The following is a 15,940-nucleotide window of genomic DNA, read 5'->3' on the forward strand; positions in this document are numbered from 1 at the left end:
TAGAAATCCTGTAATCTGGACCATGCTGAATGTATTAGGAGATGGTTTTCATAGTGCAGTTCTAAGAACATCATCTGAATATCGGCAGGGAACTTGTTAGGAATGCAAAGCATCGCAGTTGCAGGCTCTGATCCCAAACTGCAGAATTGGGTGCTGTGGGGATGGGGGTCTGCTCATCTGCATTTACAACAAGTTCTCCAGGTAATTCCAAAGAATCTTAACTGGTGAATACAACCATACAGGGTGTGCCAAATGATGAACTGAGTATCAGTAACGTCTTCTGTGTGTCAAAATAGTGATGAAAAGTAAGACGTTTACTTGCATAGCAGTTGGCTCGTTCATTGTATACGTACTGTATGTAAATTCTCAGTGGTAATAGATTAGAATGTTCTTCTCTGGGTCTTTAGTTGTGTCTGTATGTGTAAGACATATGTAAAGCAGAAATAACTCCACATCTGTAAGTTTGTTTTGTATATTCTAAGTGACAAGTACAAAGCACCCAAAACAAACAAGAAACTTTGGAAAGTGTTATTGCTAGTATTGTTACTTTATAATGATAATGACTTTTGCCATGATTGCAAGGGTTGGCATTCATCATATTTTAAAACATGCTGGGTTCCTGACTTTAGGATATTTAAGGTAGTAACCAGCTACTTATGAAATCAGTTTCATTTTGGCAAATATACTTTACTCAATAAATGTTTATGGAGCAACTGAATGAGCAAATAAATAGTAGAATACTCTGCGTAGTAGCAGGTGTGGGTGAGACGTGTCAGTTACCTGACATATTTACCCACATGTCACTGTTTAGTTAAGGCTTTAACACAGGGTTGGATGGCATTTCTACTTGAAGTAGCTGGATTTTTTGGCTTTTGTTTTTATAATTTTGACATTTGTAAAATCATTCGTTGCTAGATATATCTCAACTAAGCCTAGGAGAAGTTTACTTTGCTTTTTTTTTTAATTTGGAAAGAAAAGCAGGAAATAGTTTGTACCTGACTTCATATCTGTACTCTGTTAGATGAAAACGCTCAGTCTATTGACAGCGGACGGTTGAGGGAGTCGTTCTTTGTAGGATGTTTTCCACCAGGCGTGTGTACTTCAGGGAGAGGGACTGTGGACGGCGGGCACAGCCACAGTTGTGGTGTGTTACATTCCCTGCCGAGGAGCCAGCCACGGCTGAAGCCCTGAAAACTCCGCTTGAAAGCGTGTCCTCAGTGTGAGCACACAATGGTACCGGCAGTGTTTTATTTAACCCCATTTCTCCTGGGATTATCAGTTGTCCATACCCAATGCTGACTGGGCCGTGCACTCTTCCCTGTACTAATTGGTTAAAGCTAGGCATTTGTCCAGAAACGAGAGCTTGCACGAGGCAGACAATTATAAGGCCGAAAGAGTGTTTGCTAAAAGATGGTTTCTTGCAATGCGTATCAATGAACTCTGGACAATGCTGTGTGGCCGCAGTGATTAACCTAAACTTTTCAAATAGTTTATGAGACTTTTTTTTTAAAGGGACCAGTGTTGTTCAAATTCTATTTATCATGTGTGGTAGGATTACTGTCTGCAAGAGCAGTCATGAGCTGACCCAAAATCCTGTGATGGTTTACAGTTACACCACATTAACCAGCCTGTGGGTTCACAGTAGTCATGGTTGTGAGCAGCTTGGGTGGATTTTTGTTTTAATTTTATAAGACAAAAGATACAGTGACCATGAAGAACATGGAAAATATTGCACTGTAAGCACTGAGGAAGCTACACAATATATTTCCAAAGTTAATTATTATCATTGTTTTTTTACTGGGGAAGCAGCAGCTTTACAGAGATCCTCTGTCTGCTGGCTGCCCAAGAGGCTGCAATGGCTGGAGCTGAGCAGATCAGGAGCCAGGAGCCTCCTCTAGGTCCCAAGGTTTGGGTCATCCTCTGCTGCCCTTCCAGGCCACAAGCAGGAGCTGGATGGGAGGTGGAGCAGCTGGGACATGAACCGGTGCCCACATGAGACCCCAGCACATGGAAAGCAAGGATTTAGCTGCTGAGTCATCACACCAGACCCTCTAAGGTTATTTTGAAGCACAAGATGTCCAGCTTCTTGGCGTGTCTATTTGGACAATGCATGTGACATTAGTACACTGATATTCAATCAGTTCTTCTAAGCAGCCAATGATTACAGTGTTAAAGTGTATAACCTGGGAGTCAGGTTTGATGGTTCTCCAATTACTGGGTAGGTGACATTTGACCTGTTAACTTTTAGGGGCGCCATAGGATTCCATAAATGGAATAATGTTACCTGACTCCCCAAATTGTGAATTATAAGAATTATTTTGTTGAGAAATGTTACATTGTTGCCACATAAATAACAAGCCATCATATGCATTAAATGCTATTAACATTAATACATGTTAATATAAATTTACATATTTGAACATCTATGGTTTTGCCCATTTTATTGATTGTGCACTGTGTTAGGCATTAGTCAAATTAATTGTGCACATTTCATAGATGAGGCCAATTGCTGGGCTAGAAATAAGACCCAATACTAATGATTAAATATTTCTACTTCCTGTGTTAACTGTTTAGACTATCTCAGCTATATTTTGATGTTCTTCAATAACCCTCTTCCGTACCAACTTGATCCATGGACAGACCCAATAAATCACATGTAGAAATCTGGTTGTAGTAAATTTCACTAAAAGTTTGTTCTTGATTTCACTGCTATTGCTAATGCTGTTCACACATACTACTTCCTTCTTGCCTCTGGCTCTGTGGCAGGGTTATATTTCGCTGCTTGTTTTGTGCTTATAGGATTGGCTTTGGTTGATACAGATATGGGAGTGGCTTGGGTCATTTTCTGGGAAAGCCTTCCGTGGTTTGGCAGGTACTTTGCCCATAATTCGAGGTATGGTCAAAATAAGTCTGTCTCTGTGTAATCATGGACCTGTAGCATGATTAAAGAATACATTTTTTTGGTATTTGGAATAACCTAGCTGGTGCTGGCAGACGCCAGTTTTGAGCAACTCAGATTCTCTGAATAGAAGCACTGCTTATAAGTACGATTTCAAAGCTCATGGTTGCACAGATCTGAATACACACCTTTTGTGCCCTCCGCTTGTCTGCTCGCTGGTTTTGGTGGTAGATCCGACTGAAGTTGGAGACAATCACTGGGACAGGTAGAGCAATGACCAAGACTCCACTCAGCGAGCAGATGGAACCAAAAATCTTCCCTGCTATGGTTTTTGGCACCATGTCACCATACCTGTGTTAGAGAAAACATTTTTAAGTCTCAGAAATATACTTCTATTTTAAATTTTTGTTCGAAGTAAAACTTTTTGAACAAATTTATTTCATGATTAACATAATATTTCAGACTTTAATCAGCCAGAAATTATGCATAAATGAATATAAAATTAGCTTGCAACAATGCAGAAATTGCCAATGTTTAGAAGTCCCTTTGGAAAATATTTTAAGCTAAAATATGTAATGATAGCTTTTTCTTTTTGCTCTTTGTGTAACATGGCAAAGCTCTTCCCCTTTTTGCATTAGTCACTATTTCTATGGCAGAATTTATAGGCTTAAAAAAGTTTTCCACTTAATTTTCAATATTCAGTTGGTTATGAAATTGAAATCTGAACAATAGTGTATTCCATTCCCTTTATCTGTGAAATCTCGTGGCCATTTCTCCAAGATAATCTTACACAACCTCTCACTTTTCATTAGTAGACTACTCTCTCCTGCAAACTCTTCACTCTTGGCTTCATATAAAACATTCCTCTCATTATTATCCTATGTCACTAATTGCATTTACTCAGCATTTTTTCTGACTTTTTATGATTTATACATCTCGGAATAATTCAATCTTAGTCTGGAGTCTCTTAATCTTATCAGTAAAAGTGTTCTTTCTACATTCGTTCCTCTAACCTCATAGCTTAAAACTGTCTCTGCTGCTCAGTTACATCAACAGCCCTCATGTCTGCCCCTGAAAACTCAGACTCGTGTCTTCAGTGGTCTAGGCTGACTGTTTCTAATCCAGGACTCCTATCAGCCCATGAAAAATTAACCAAAATGAAGTCTCATTTCCCTAGTTTTCCGACCCACCCCTCAAATGTATTCCTTCCACAATTTTCCACCTATCATTAAATAGAACCACAAAGCACGCAGTGGTTCATATGAAAACTGCAGAAGCCACAACCTCAGTGTTCAAATCTTGTCTCTTGTCTAGTCTTGATGTCTCTGACCAAACCAAGCTGTGTCTTGTTTGGGTCTCTCTCATCAACCTCTATGTGACCACAGTAAATTAAGTCATCGCCCCGTCTTGCCAAAGGTAGTGTCTTCACTACCTTTGAAGTGAATTCTTCTTTTGTTGTTTTGCACCACCCCGAGTCATACCGTCACACCAGCCAGAGTTATGGTACAAGATACAGAAATCAGCTAGTTGCTGTTTTGGTTAAACCTGCTAATGAAATTGAAACTGAAATCCAGACTCCTCAGCTTTAGCTGCAAAGGCCTGTGTTTTATTATACACTTGACCAAACTCACTGCCTTTTGGCCAGTGTGGCCATCTGAGTTCCGCAGCATGTACAGTTCCCAGATTATCTTTATTCACATTGCTACTTAATGTCTCCATCTAAGAAGTTATTTTCCATTTTGATCATCCACTTGATTTTCCCATATACATTCACTGTATGTATTCACATGTAATATTTTAAAATTTATTTTAAATTCCTCATCCACCCCACTGACATTAGAATATAAACTGGATAAAGCCGTAGATCTTCTACTTTGCACCCTACTAGCATCAAGAAGATTTCTGCCATACATTGGTTGAAAAAAAGATTATGCTTTTTTGATAGCATCTTTTGACTGTGAGTCCATTCCTGAGCAAGGAGGCAAGCTGGAGGTCTTTTGCTCATGCTGTTGGAAATGTTAGCCAGGGGAGACTGTAGGGCTTTGGGGGCTCTCTGCTCCCTTGAGGCCTACAAGGTATTGGCATCGAGTCTGATGCTTAGAGACAGGCTCAGGGGTAGTTAATGGTTGGCATCCAGATTCAAGGCAGTGGAGGTGAACTTGCGGTTTCACTGTAGCTTGAGGGGGTGTTCTAGGAAGTGATCACCACATGGGAAATTGTTTGTCAATCTGGAGGTGTGTGTAATTCCTCAGTAACTTACAAGTGGATGAGAGCGACAGGAGATAATCTTGGCTAGCCCCACATTTGGTGAAGCGTTGTGTTCTCTGCTGTGAAGGCCTAGTTACTCATTCTTACTGGTATTTGTGGGTAACCAGCAGTTGAGCTCACTCACTGAAAATAAGTCTCATAGGGTTTTGGTTCCACAATAACTGAATTAACTTATGACACAAAAAATAGCAACTTGAGAACTGGGATGCTGTGTCCCTGTGAAGCCAGGCTGCTTCTGTGCTACATCTGATGGTTATGTTGGAGAAGAGTCCAAGCTGGAGGAGCTCAACAGATGAACACAAAGGCTGGAGGATGTTCTCAATATAGAGATGCCAGTGGACTTGGAAGGTCAACCTGTTTTTACATTTTTGTGTGCAGGAGCCAAGTTCTATGTTTGCCATAGTTCACATGGAGAGCCATTCATATTTTATAAATACCTTTTTCTTTGTACTGATTATGCAGTAGGCTCTGAGGAAGCACTCACACACACACACACACACACGTACACACACATGTACACGCAGCTGTAAACCAAGAAATTTGCATTGGGTCTAACTAGAGAAAAGTAAAAACGCATTAATATTATGACCAGAGAAGATAAACATTGAGTCTATATAATTAAAGTAAGCATTTTATTATATATAAATATATAAAGCAAGACCATCAAATGAATGCACCGTATAATTTCTTCTGTTCTAGAGCATTTTCAAAAATTAGTATTTATTAACTACTACTTGTATTCCAGGTTTCCTATGTCATGAGTTGATAAAACCAAAATATGTGTAGTTAATTTAATGAATGAATGAATTAAGGAGATATTAATTTTCCAAAAGCCAAAAGATTTCAGCCTGAGGGTCAACAAGGGAAGGGAGAAGATGGATACACACAGATGGCTGGATGTCTTCAAGTTCTGTTAATCTACATCATGCAAAATGATGTCATTATGTTTGTTTAGTAACCCCAAGTTCCTTCATCGTTCAGGAAACGTGAGTGAGCATGTGAGATATGGGGGTACTGTAGCAGTGATCTTGCTGGAGAGAGGAAGGGGAGTGAGTCAGTATTGGCAGGCATAGCTTGTGTCATTTTTTTCTCTTGGATAGAAAGCTTTCCTGCATTAAGTTCCATCAGGATGGTCCCCAGGGTGCTGCCATCGTGAGATGAGGTGAAGTAAGATGATGCTGGAATGCAAGGGAACAGCACAGTCGGGGTGATCAGGTAGTCTGGTTGTTCTGTGATTATTCATGAAGCGGACAGCCCGAGTCCCTGGCTGATGGCCAAGGAGCGCCATCTGCTTTCTTCCACGCACCTGCTGGCATGTAGAGATGCTCTTCCTGGTCTGCACTGCTCTGCTCCCCCGACTTCTCAGACTGCTCTGCTGTAGATAGTTCCTACTCCTTTACACATGCCACTGTTATTTGTTGCACAACAATGAAGACTACATAGTCTCATGTATGCCTGTTGTTAACATTACCTGTAGTGTCATTCTTCTTTAGGAATGACCTGGAGAAATGGAAGCGGTGCATTTAACATTTGTAATTCGGCACGGGGCATTCTGGAGATGGGCTGGCTGTACCAACTGCACCCTCTGTTAGCAGGGCACTTTTAAGCAGTACTGAAGCTCAATACAAAGTTACTATCGCCACACTCTGCATAACTCGATCCTGTGAAACTTAGTGCAAGGTGCAGAATAGAAAGCTCCATAATGAAAATGACACTTGTAATTCAGTGAACAGCTCAAATATTCCCCAAATCCTGTAATATTTTAATGGTTGCCCTATGCAAATTGGTTACCTCTTGGTACTTCATATTTCACATGAAAGTACATCCCATTCTCTTTTCATTTTTCATTCTTAAATTTATAGCAAGTCTAATAGTATTACATATTTCTATTTTTGTTTTTCTCCCAAATTTCATGTTTCTAGTCTTCAAAAATCCAGTTCCCAAAAAGTTAAAACATTGCTCAGATGTGTTAATCTTCACATAGATATTCTTTATTTTTTATACTTTCATATCAATAAGGTTGATTAAAAGATTACAGGGAGTAGATTTTATTTTGAAAGAATTCTTTAACATAGAACAGGGAGGCTATGCCATGAGGGGACTAATGACCAAAGTTATCACATAATCGGTTACTTGCACTTTGTTCATCGAGAGGATGGTTTCATCTAAAAGTCTTCTAAGTTTCCTGTTTTTTCTCTGAACTCTGTCAGTAGTTCCACTGCTGTTCCTTCCTGCTTCTTTTCATCCTGCACATCTGCCAGTTTGTTGCTCATTTTCCATGGTTATCAGTTGGAGAGGTATAATATAGAAGCATCACCAACAACAAGTGTTAATTCTTAATTCGCACAAATGGTCCCCAAATGACCTCTTGCTAAAACAACTCTGCTTGCCATCTGTTAAAAGTTATATTGGGTGAAGGACAACGAATTACTCAGCAAAGATTTAATTTTTGGCTATTGAGAATTTTCATTGTCAAACACTGTCTAAAATAGTTATGCAAAATCCTTGAATTCTGGCATAAAAGCTATTTTAAAAATGCCAAAAAACTGGTTAAATATGATTAAGTCAGGCAAATATCTCTATCATCTGTTTATCATCTGTGCATCCATCTTATTCATCAAACAGCATTCAGAGAGAAAGTATGCCTAGTTTAAAAACAATATTATAAACAAATTTTATTTCTATCTACTCAGCTTTCCTTGGCTGGCATTTTCCCAGAAATCATATGGCTAGAGCTTGGCTATGTTTGGGTTTCAAGCAGAGAAGTACTTCCTTGAATTTTCTTACACAATTGACAAACACAATATTGCTAGCTTCTTAGTGCTATTCATATGCTTTCTACTTTTCTTCCTTTATTTAAAGAGTATATATGTAGCTTCATTTGATGTAGGAGAAAAGGTTATTTAAGGCCAGATCTTCCTAGTTCAGGTATGATTTCCCATCTGTGAGATTATTTCCCATGGACACCGAAAAAAAAGTCCCCTGCCCCCGAAAAAATACCCTCCATGTATTTTACAAACAATCATGCGTGTTTAAGTGATCTCTATAAGATGGGAAAAAATGCTGATGTAAGAATAAACCTTGGTGGTTCCTGTAATTCAATCTTTCCTTCTTTTTATCTCTTTTTCTTCCTACAATAAAGAGTTGAAAATTGCTAGGTGTAAGGAATAGAATAAATGGATCCTGGCAGGTGCACGGAAGCCCGGAGTATCCCACCCGTTGTACAGGGCAGGTGCTAGTTCCACAAATGCTGTATTCAACTAGTGTCATTTTAAGATCAAAACTTTATAGAGGCTGTAAGTCAAGAATGTCCAGTATAAGCATTTGAAAAAGTATTGTTAAACACGTAAGATGAAACCAATCCCTGTTCTGTGCTGGTGAAAGCCATTTATTGTGTGTGTGTGTGTGTGTGTGTGTGTGTGTGTGTGTGTGTGTGTGTGTGTGTGTATTTTAAGGGTTGGTTTGGGGACTGGACTTTCCTCTTTAACCTGAGCACTAGCTCAAGAGATCCAAAGAACAATTTAGTTCTACCTGGAAGCTGGATCCCTTTGTTACTAAAAATGACGTCTTCCAGGGTCTCAGAAGATGGATTTTCTGCCATCAGTTTGGTATCCTGAAAGAATCACAGTTTGAGGGGCATTTTTTTAAAAATTATTTTTCACAATACGGTTTTCTAGGTATAGGATTTACATTCCTACCCCCCACCATCCCCTCCTGCCCCTCCCATTGTCAAAGTAGTATAGTTCGTTGCTAACAGTTACAAGTTTAGCTTTCTGCTATTTTGAATGTACAAGCAAAGGTAGAAGAATCTAGTATAATATTGTAAAGGTATATTTAAATGTTTCATTGGGAATCCCCCTTTTGTTGCATTCTGCAGCTTCTTTGCCTCCCTGTCCGTTAGTCTGTCATACAAGTTATCTAGGAGAAGGTATGCCTATATTTATGTCTATTTTGTACTTTGCATAAAGGCTTCTATCAGAGAAAACATATCTGTCATTCTGGGAGTGGCTTTAGAACCATTTTGTTGCGAGTGGTAGGATTTGCTTTTTTTTGTGGCTGAGTAGTATTCTATAGAGTACATGTACCAAGGAAGGTGCAATATTGGTAAACAGCAAATAACTTCTTTTAAAGATTTCATGATTTAGAAAGTCAAAGTTGCAGAGAGGGGAGACAGAGTGTCCATCCAATGGTTCCCTTTAAGATGGCCGGAACAGCCAGCACTGGGCCAGTCTGAAGCTTCTTCTGGGTCTCCCACATGATTGGCAAGGGCCAAAAATAACATTGCATGGACCACCTGACTGTCATGGTGGTGTATCTAGCTGCTGTGCTCAAGGCCAGTCCTACCAATGACTTCTGAAATGTTCTGTAGGACACCTGCTTGTGGCGCAGAGCTTGTTCACAGAAGGGCCCAAGGATTACTTCAACAGTAGACATACTTCTCTCTGACATTTTCAAAATCAATGCTTACTTAAAAGCCAGCTTTGATTTTTCTTTCCACCTCTCTTGCCTGGAGAAGCTATTGTCACCATGGTATCCTAGTTCTATAAGCTTGAGAGTAGTTTTGTATTTTCTCAATTTAGACAGTTTTTAAAATGCTCCATTCTGGGGTCAGCTTCTGGTAGGAGAGCCTTAAACTGCTGCCTGGGACCAACATCCCATGTGGGAACCGGTGCAAGGCCTTGCTGCTCCACTTTTGAGCCAACTTACTGCAAATGCGCCTTGGGGAGCAGCAGCAAACGGCCCAAGGGCTTGGGCGCCTGTGCCCATGTGTGAAACTGAGAAGTGCTGAGATCCTGACTTTAGCATGGCACAGCTCGACACGTGGCAGCCGCTTGGGGTGTGACTCAGCTGATGGAAGATTGATTCTATGCCAACCTCCTATTTGTCTCTCTAACACTGCCTTTCAAATACAAAATATAAATCTTCCAAATATTCTATCTTATCATCTGTTACAGAAAATTACCAGTTGCAAATCTTTGCTTCGAATTCAAAATTTACTTATTTATTTGCTTATTTTACTGTGAAAGCAAGAATGGAGACAGAGAAAATACGTGTGAGAGAATTTCCCATTAATTGGTTTATTGCCCCAATGACTGCAGTGGCCTGGACTGAAGCAGATACAACCCAGGAGTTGAGGAATTGGTCTCTCCCATCTGCGTGGGAGCTGGACTCCGGAGTGGCCCCCGCGTGTGCGAGCAGGCTCTGTGAGATGGGATGCGGGGTCTGCAGCAGTATCTTCGCTGCTCTATCAAACACTAGCCTGGCTACTTTTTAACGTGAATTTTTAAAAAGGCCTTTTCCCTCCTGTTTATAGTATTAATTCTCCGATGAGCCAAAAAATGCAAAAGAAAACCAGATGATTCCTGTTCTGATGAGAAATTTTAGGCTGGAGTCAATGGATTTCATGCATAATATTCAATTGGATTAGGGAATTCCATGTTCATATTCAATTTCAAGTATCTTTTCCTGAAAAGAGGTTTTTGTTGTTAGTTTTTGAACTAATTTTAATTGAATCATTTTGAGATTTTAAAGAATTTATCAAGTATGTGGCATAAATAGTATTTAAACCCTATGACTTGGAAACCTGGGAGACTATCAATGTCATATATTGTGCACATAGTCTGAACTAACCCAGGACAAAAGAAACGCTAAAAATACTAGCATTATTTTTCAACTGCAGGAACGGCACATACCCACTAGGGGGCATAAGAGCCTAAATGAAACTTGGAAACAAACCAGGTCCTTTCTGGTTTTCGAAAGCTCAGAGTGAGAAAAGCATTTCCAGTAAATTGCTTGCACCAATCCCTTATCTTTGCCTCCACACATTCAATATTTAAGGTGTATTTGGGGAATCTTATTACTGTGAAAACAGTTGAACAGAAACATTCCGAACAATTTCATAAATTATCTGTTTTTGCTGTGTTTCCAAAGAGATAGAAAACATTTGTGACGGCAGTTTATGGTGCTTCTAGAAAGATAAGCAATGTTCTGTAATGTAAGATATCATGAAAACCTAATTTTAAACAAAAAAGCCTTCACCTGGAGCACAGGTGTGAAAATTGAGGAAAATTAGGTTTGTGTGTAGCAAGTGGGACGGGAGGCTCGGGGGTCGGAGCCAGGATGTCCTCCACACGGACACTGAGGGACCAGGCTTGGCATCCGGGCGCCGCACGCCTCTGCTCCTTTAAGAAGACAAACCCCTGTCTGTATGCTTCTTTTGCTCTTCACCTCCTATCTTTCAAGGATGATTTAAAATTTATACATGGAACAAATGATTATGATCTCACATTCTATTAAAAGACCAGAATCCTTTAAGGAGGAATTTTAATTTTCAGGGTATGTTTTCTTCAGAACATATCTGTATCATTTTTTTTATTCTTAATTTTTGGGAAAACATTAAGAAGATGTATGTTCACTGTTGAAGAAGCGTACCTTCAAGCAAACAGACAAAAAATAAATCACTGGGGGTTGGCTGCTGCAGACGTGGCCTGCAGAAATGGCTTCCCTTTTCTCTGGGCTCCTGGTCTTTGTTGCTCAGAGCTCTCCTTTCATCCCAGCTTTCTTTGAATCCGATCTTGGTAAAGTCTTCACCGTCTCACAGTCTTCTGCTGGAAAAGCTGGTCCTTAGCATGACACAGCCAGTCACCGCATCCTGCAGCACACACTTGCTCTCTGCTAACTGGGACAAGTAAGAGCAGCCTTCCATTGCAAGGCACCATGTCTTCCATCCATTCACCTAGACCTTGGCAATACTATTCTTTGTAGAACATTCAAATGATGCAATACTATTCGTCGCAATATGATTCTTTCTAGAACATTCCTCTTCACACTCCCGCTGTAAAAGCCCTTTGGGTAAATCACCAATCTATATTGATATGCTTAAATATCAGGTCTGAAGTGAAGAATTTCTTGAGTATTTTAATCTATCCAAAACAAGTATCCTTTCTCCTTTCTTTTCTGCCTCCAATGCTGCTTGCAAATTATAGAATACAATTAGATTTTTACAGGTCTGTCTTCTCTCGTTAAGCCACAAAGCCCACAAGGTCAAGGCTCATGTCATCATTATAAACCCAAGACTAGCACAGGCCTTGCCCAGTGTTCAGCAAATAGTTGGAACTCAATAAATGTTTATTGCTTAAATAAATCCTTCAAAGAAAGGTCTGATGCCAAGCAAGAAATATGGGAGGAGAAGGGGAAGGTATTTATCCTCTGTAATTGCTTTTGAACCATGTTTCCTGTCACCCTCCCACCTGCCCAGCACAATCTCATTTTGTATTTTGATTCTTTTGCTGCTGCTTTGAAAGATGCAAAGCATTGATTGAGTGGTCACTTTTCCTACCAGCTCTTTCTACTAACCATGTAAATTAGGAAATCTACAAGGAAAGAAATATGCATGAAGAGGGCCTTAAATTCACGGTTTTGCCTTTATAGATGTACTTGGTTTTTGAGAATCCTATAGGACAATGACTTCATGGATACTTTCTGTATTTCATTGACAAAATAAAACAAAACAAAAAACCCACAAAATGAAAAACATTAAGGTGAAACAAAATGTATCCCTAGTTAAACACAAACCAAGTAAACACAACTTCCATTAAATGTTATTTTCCTCCTCGAGTTTGGTTTTATGGAGGAAGAAGAAACAAATTATATGAAAATAAATTGAAACTAGAAATTAAGATTTGAATCATCCCAGGATGTATCCCACATCCCCAGAACATGAAATGCATCCTTTCTCATACTTCTTTATTATCTACACTTTGATTTTCTGGAAAGGGTTAGATTTTCTTTAAGTACCATTTCTTATTTTGCTTGTAGATTGGGTCTAGGCAAGGAAACACAAACTAGATCAAATCTTTATAGCAGTGAGGAGTTAGTGAAGCGGATCTCCCATCACGTAGATGCTGGAGGAGCTGAGAAGCCTGGACAGAACCGAAAGTCAGCTCTAGCAGCAAGGGCTGCCTGCAGGAGACCAGAGGGCCAACAGGAGGGGAACGATTCCAGCTCGAGGTTAGACTTTCGGATGGCGCTGGACAAAGAGCAGAGCTGCCTGGCTCCTCCTCTGGCTCCCAGCCACCTTCTGCCTGCATGCTCTGTTGGCACAGCCAGCAGAGGATGAAGGACTGGCCTGGGAAGTGCGTTCTCCTGGCACTCAGACACTTAGAGGCATGCCAGCTGTTTCACGCAGCTACCGAAAGGGTCCATTCTGGTCCCCGTCAGTAGGACCCACACACAGAGCTGTTAATTTGTTGATTGTCTGCAGGCCTCTTCCTAAAAAAAAAATTGTGTTCTACCAGAATTGAGATCTCATTGATGAGATGGACAGGGCCTTTCTGGGCGGCAGGATCATGTTTCTGTCACCTGTCTTTAATGATTAGAAGCAAATTGGTCTTCCTACCCAAGGAACCAAGAAGTGGACCTTCTTCTAGGGAAGGCTTGAGGCTTGTCAGTTTTTGTCAAAAAAAAAAATGGTCATTTCAATTCACTATTATTAAGTTTGATAGAGTGAGGGAAACAACGAGAGACACGAAGCGGCATTATGATGTGAATTAGGTCTGATGACTGTAGGATGTTGTACTTGCTTGAAATTGACACAATGTGTAATAAAAGCCAGTCCCTTGGGCCTCCAGGACTCCTAGTGACTAAGTGTTGGCAGGAGGCTCTTACTTGTAATAAATCGTTCCGGAGTTGAATCCTTCAACAGATCATTGAGAATGCCATCAGTAATAAACTGAAGCTTAGTTTAAGGGCAGGTGAGTATATGCAAAATTCAGTTGTCTTTAAAAAATGAACACAGTTACACAATTAGTTCAGCAGCAGCTCTTTATTGCAGGAGTGTGTGTGGGTTGCTGTTATTTTTGATTATAGTAATGAAAATCTACAGCTAAACATTGCAAATGTAAATAAAAATATTCCGTGTTTAAAAGAGAATAGAGACTACCAGTGGAGGTTTTGTCACTAACATGGCGATTAATAATGTGTGCTTGAAATTGAAAACAAGAACACAGTAATTCCATTACAGGTTCATTAACATGAATAACTAGAACATTTTTGAAATTTGTTTGGCAACCTGATGCTTCTACCCCTAAGGAGAGGTTGTGGTAATGGCTTATTTACCATTGCAGGGTAAAACCTGTAGGGTTTTTCATCACCTCACTAAGCTCTAAGAGCAGTCACTGTGACTGATTTTCATGACAAGAAAACCAGGCTGACGCTGGAAACAGCTAAAGTGCCTTCCTTGCAAGATTAGTCAGTGGTTTTATTAATACAATTGTCTGCTTGGGTGGAAGGCCTTAAATTAATGAACTTCCACATGTGGAAAAAAAATAAGCTTAAGAACATAACTTCTAAAAGCAAATCTTCCCCTTAGAAATGCTTTTTCTTTTGCCTCTCTCCTTCCTCAACAATCCATCTGGTTCTATTGTGTAGTGTATCTTGGTGCTGACAGTGCATTGAACACTTGGTTCTTAGAAAGCAAAACAAACAAAAAGTTATGGCAATAACAAAAGAATTAAGGTCCCATGATCTTGTGTTTCTAAGTGTTTGTGTATTTTCTTTTGCTTTCAAAATGCCTGGGGTCGCTATTGCATGCTTGATCTAATCTAACTTCTACTGGAAAGTTGTTAGTTGTCTTGCAGTAGAGACCTCTCTTTCCTAGCCTGCAGAGTCGCCCAATGGCTTTCTCTCCAAGTCTAAGTGAATCCATTTGTTCTCATATGTAGTTGTTTCCAAACTACAGCCATGTGCTGCATAATTCCTTGTCTGAATATAGGATGGTGCTCCCACAAGATTTATTGACCAATGACATCATGGTGACCTTTGTTTGTGTCAAGTACACTGTGGTGTTCAAACTGATGAAATTATGAAATACATTTCTCAGACCGTATTCTGTCCTTAAGCAATTCACGGTTGAGCTTTTGAGAAAAATAATGTTATCAGGTCGCTTGTGTCATTCCTCACATGCTTATTTTGAGCAGCCATTTTTAAAAATACACAATAGTAAGTATCTCAGGCCTTGCAGGACAACCTGCTTGTCATGGTGATTCAATCTCTGAAGAATGGACATTGTTAATCCAGAAACGACTAAGGGTGACTGCGTCCCAACAAAATCTTAGTTATGGATAGTGACATTTAAGGTTCATATTCATTTTACATGTCAAGAAATACCATTCATCTTTTGATTTTTTATGATCATTAAAATTTTTAAAAATTTGTCTAGTTTTCAAGCAGTGCAAAAACAGGAGTTGACCTGTGCGTCACAGTTTATTAAACCTCCAAGTGGTGGGCTGGGTCTTTGTGTCATCAATTCAGTTTGGAAAGGTTATTTTTCCTTCTCAAAGTTTGTAATGATTCAACAATACATTATTGCATTGCAGTTAAATGTGTTTCTTCAAATACTTCATGCTTTTAGACTTTCAGACACGTATCTTTTAGAGAAAGAAAAGAGGCAACCGTATTTCAGCCCATCCAACTTTCCCATTAGTGCCCTCTCGCCACTTCAGAAGGGCTTCTCTCTCTCCACCAGGTCATGGCAGCTGAGAGCCTAAATCAGTGAGATGCTGTTCTTTCCCCTACTGACTCGGTAGCGGGGGATAGGGGAGAGGAATGTTGTACACCATCTCAAACACTGTGCTATGTTTGGGAAAGAAGGGCTGATGGAAGTCCTTGCTGCTGCTGAAAGGAGGTAACCAGGGAAGAACGAATGCCATCCCTGTTATGTAAAGATGGTGTGCGTCCTTGGGCACGTAGAGAGTGCACCGTGGAAATAGTTCC

At 39.9% G+C, this 15,940-nt stretch overlaps 1 protein-coding gene across 1 annotated transcript in view; it reads right to left on the reverse strand.

Moving 5' to 3' along the window:
* KCND2 (potassium voltage-gated channel subfamily D member 2) overlaps positions 1-15,940 on the reverse strand; it is a 376,407-nt gene that overhangs the window by 10,097 nt on the left and 350,370 nt on the right. Inside the window, exon 2 of the mRNA XM_041002054.1 lies at positions 3,088-3,250. Within this exon, the coding sequence (XP_040857988.1) occupies positions 3,088-3,250 (163 nt within the window). The remainder of the gene's footprint in view (positions 1-3,087; positions 3,251-15,940) is intronic.

This window comes from Ochotona curzoniae, unplaced genomic scaffold (assembly GCF_017591425.1).
Source record: "Ochotona curzoniae isolate NIBS_2020 unplaced genomic scaffold, NIBS_Ocur_1.0 scaffold_2476, whole genome shotgun sequence".
Classification (NCBI taxonomy): domain Eukaryota; kingdom Metazoa; phylum Chordata; class Mammalia; order Lagomorpha; family Ochotonidae; genus Ochotona; species Ochotona curzoniae.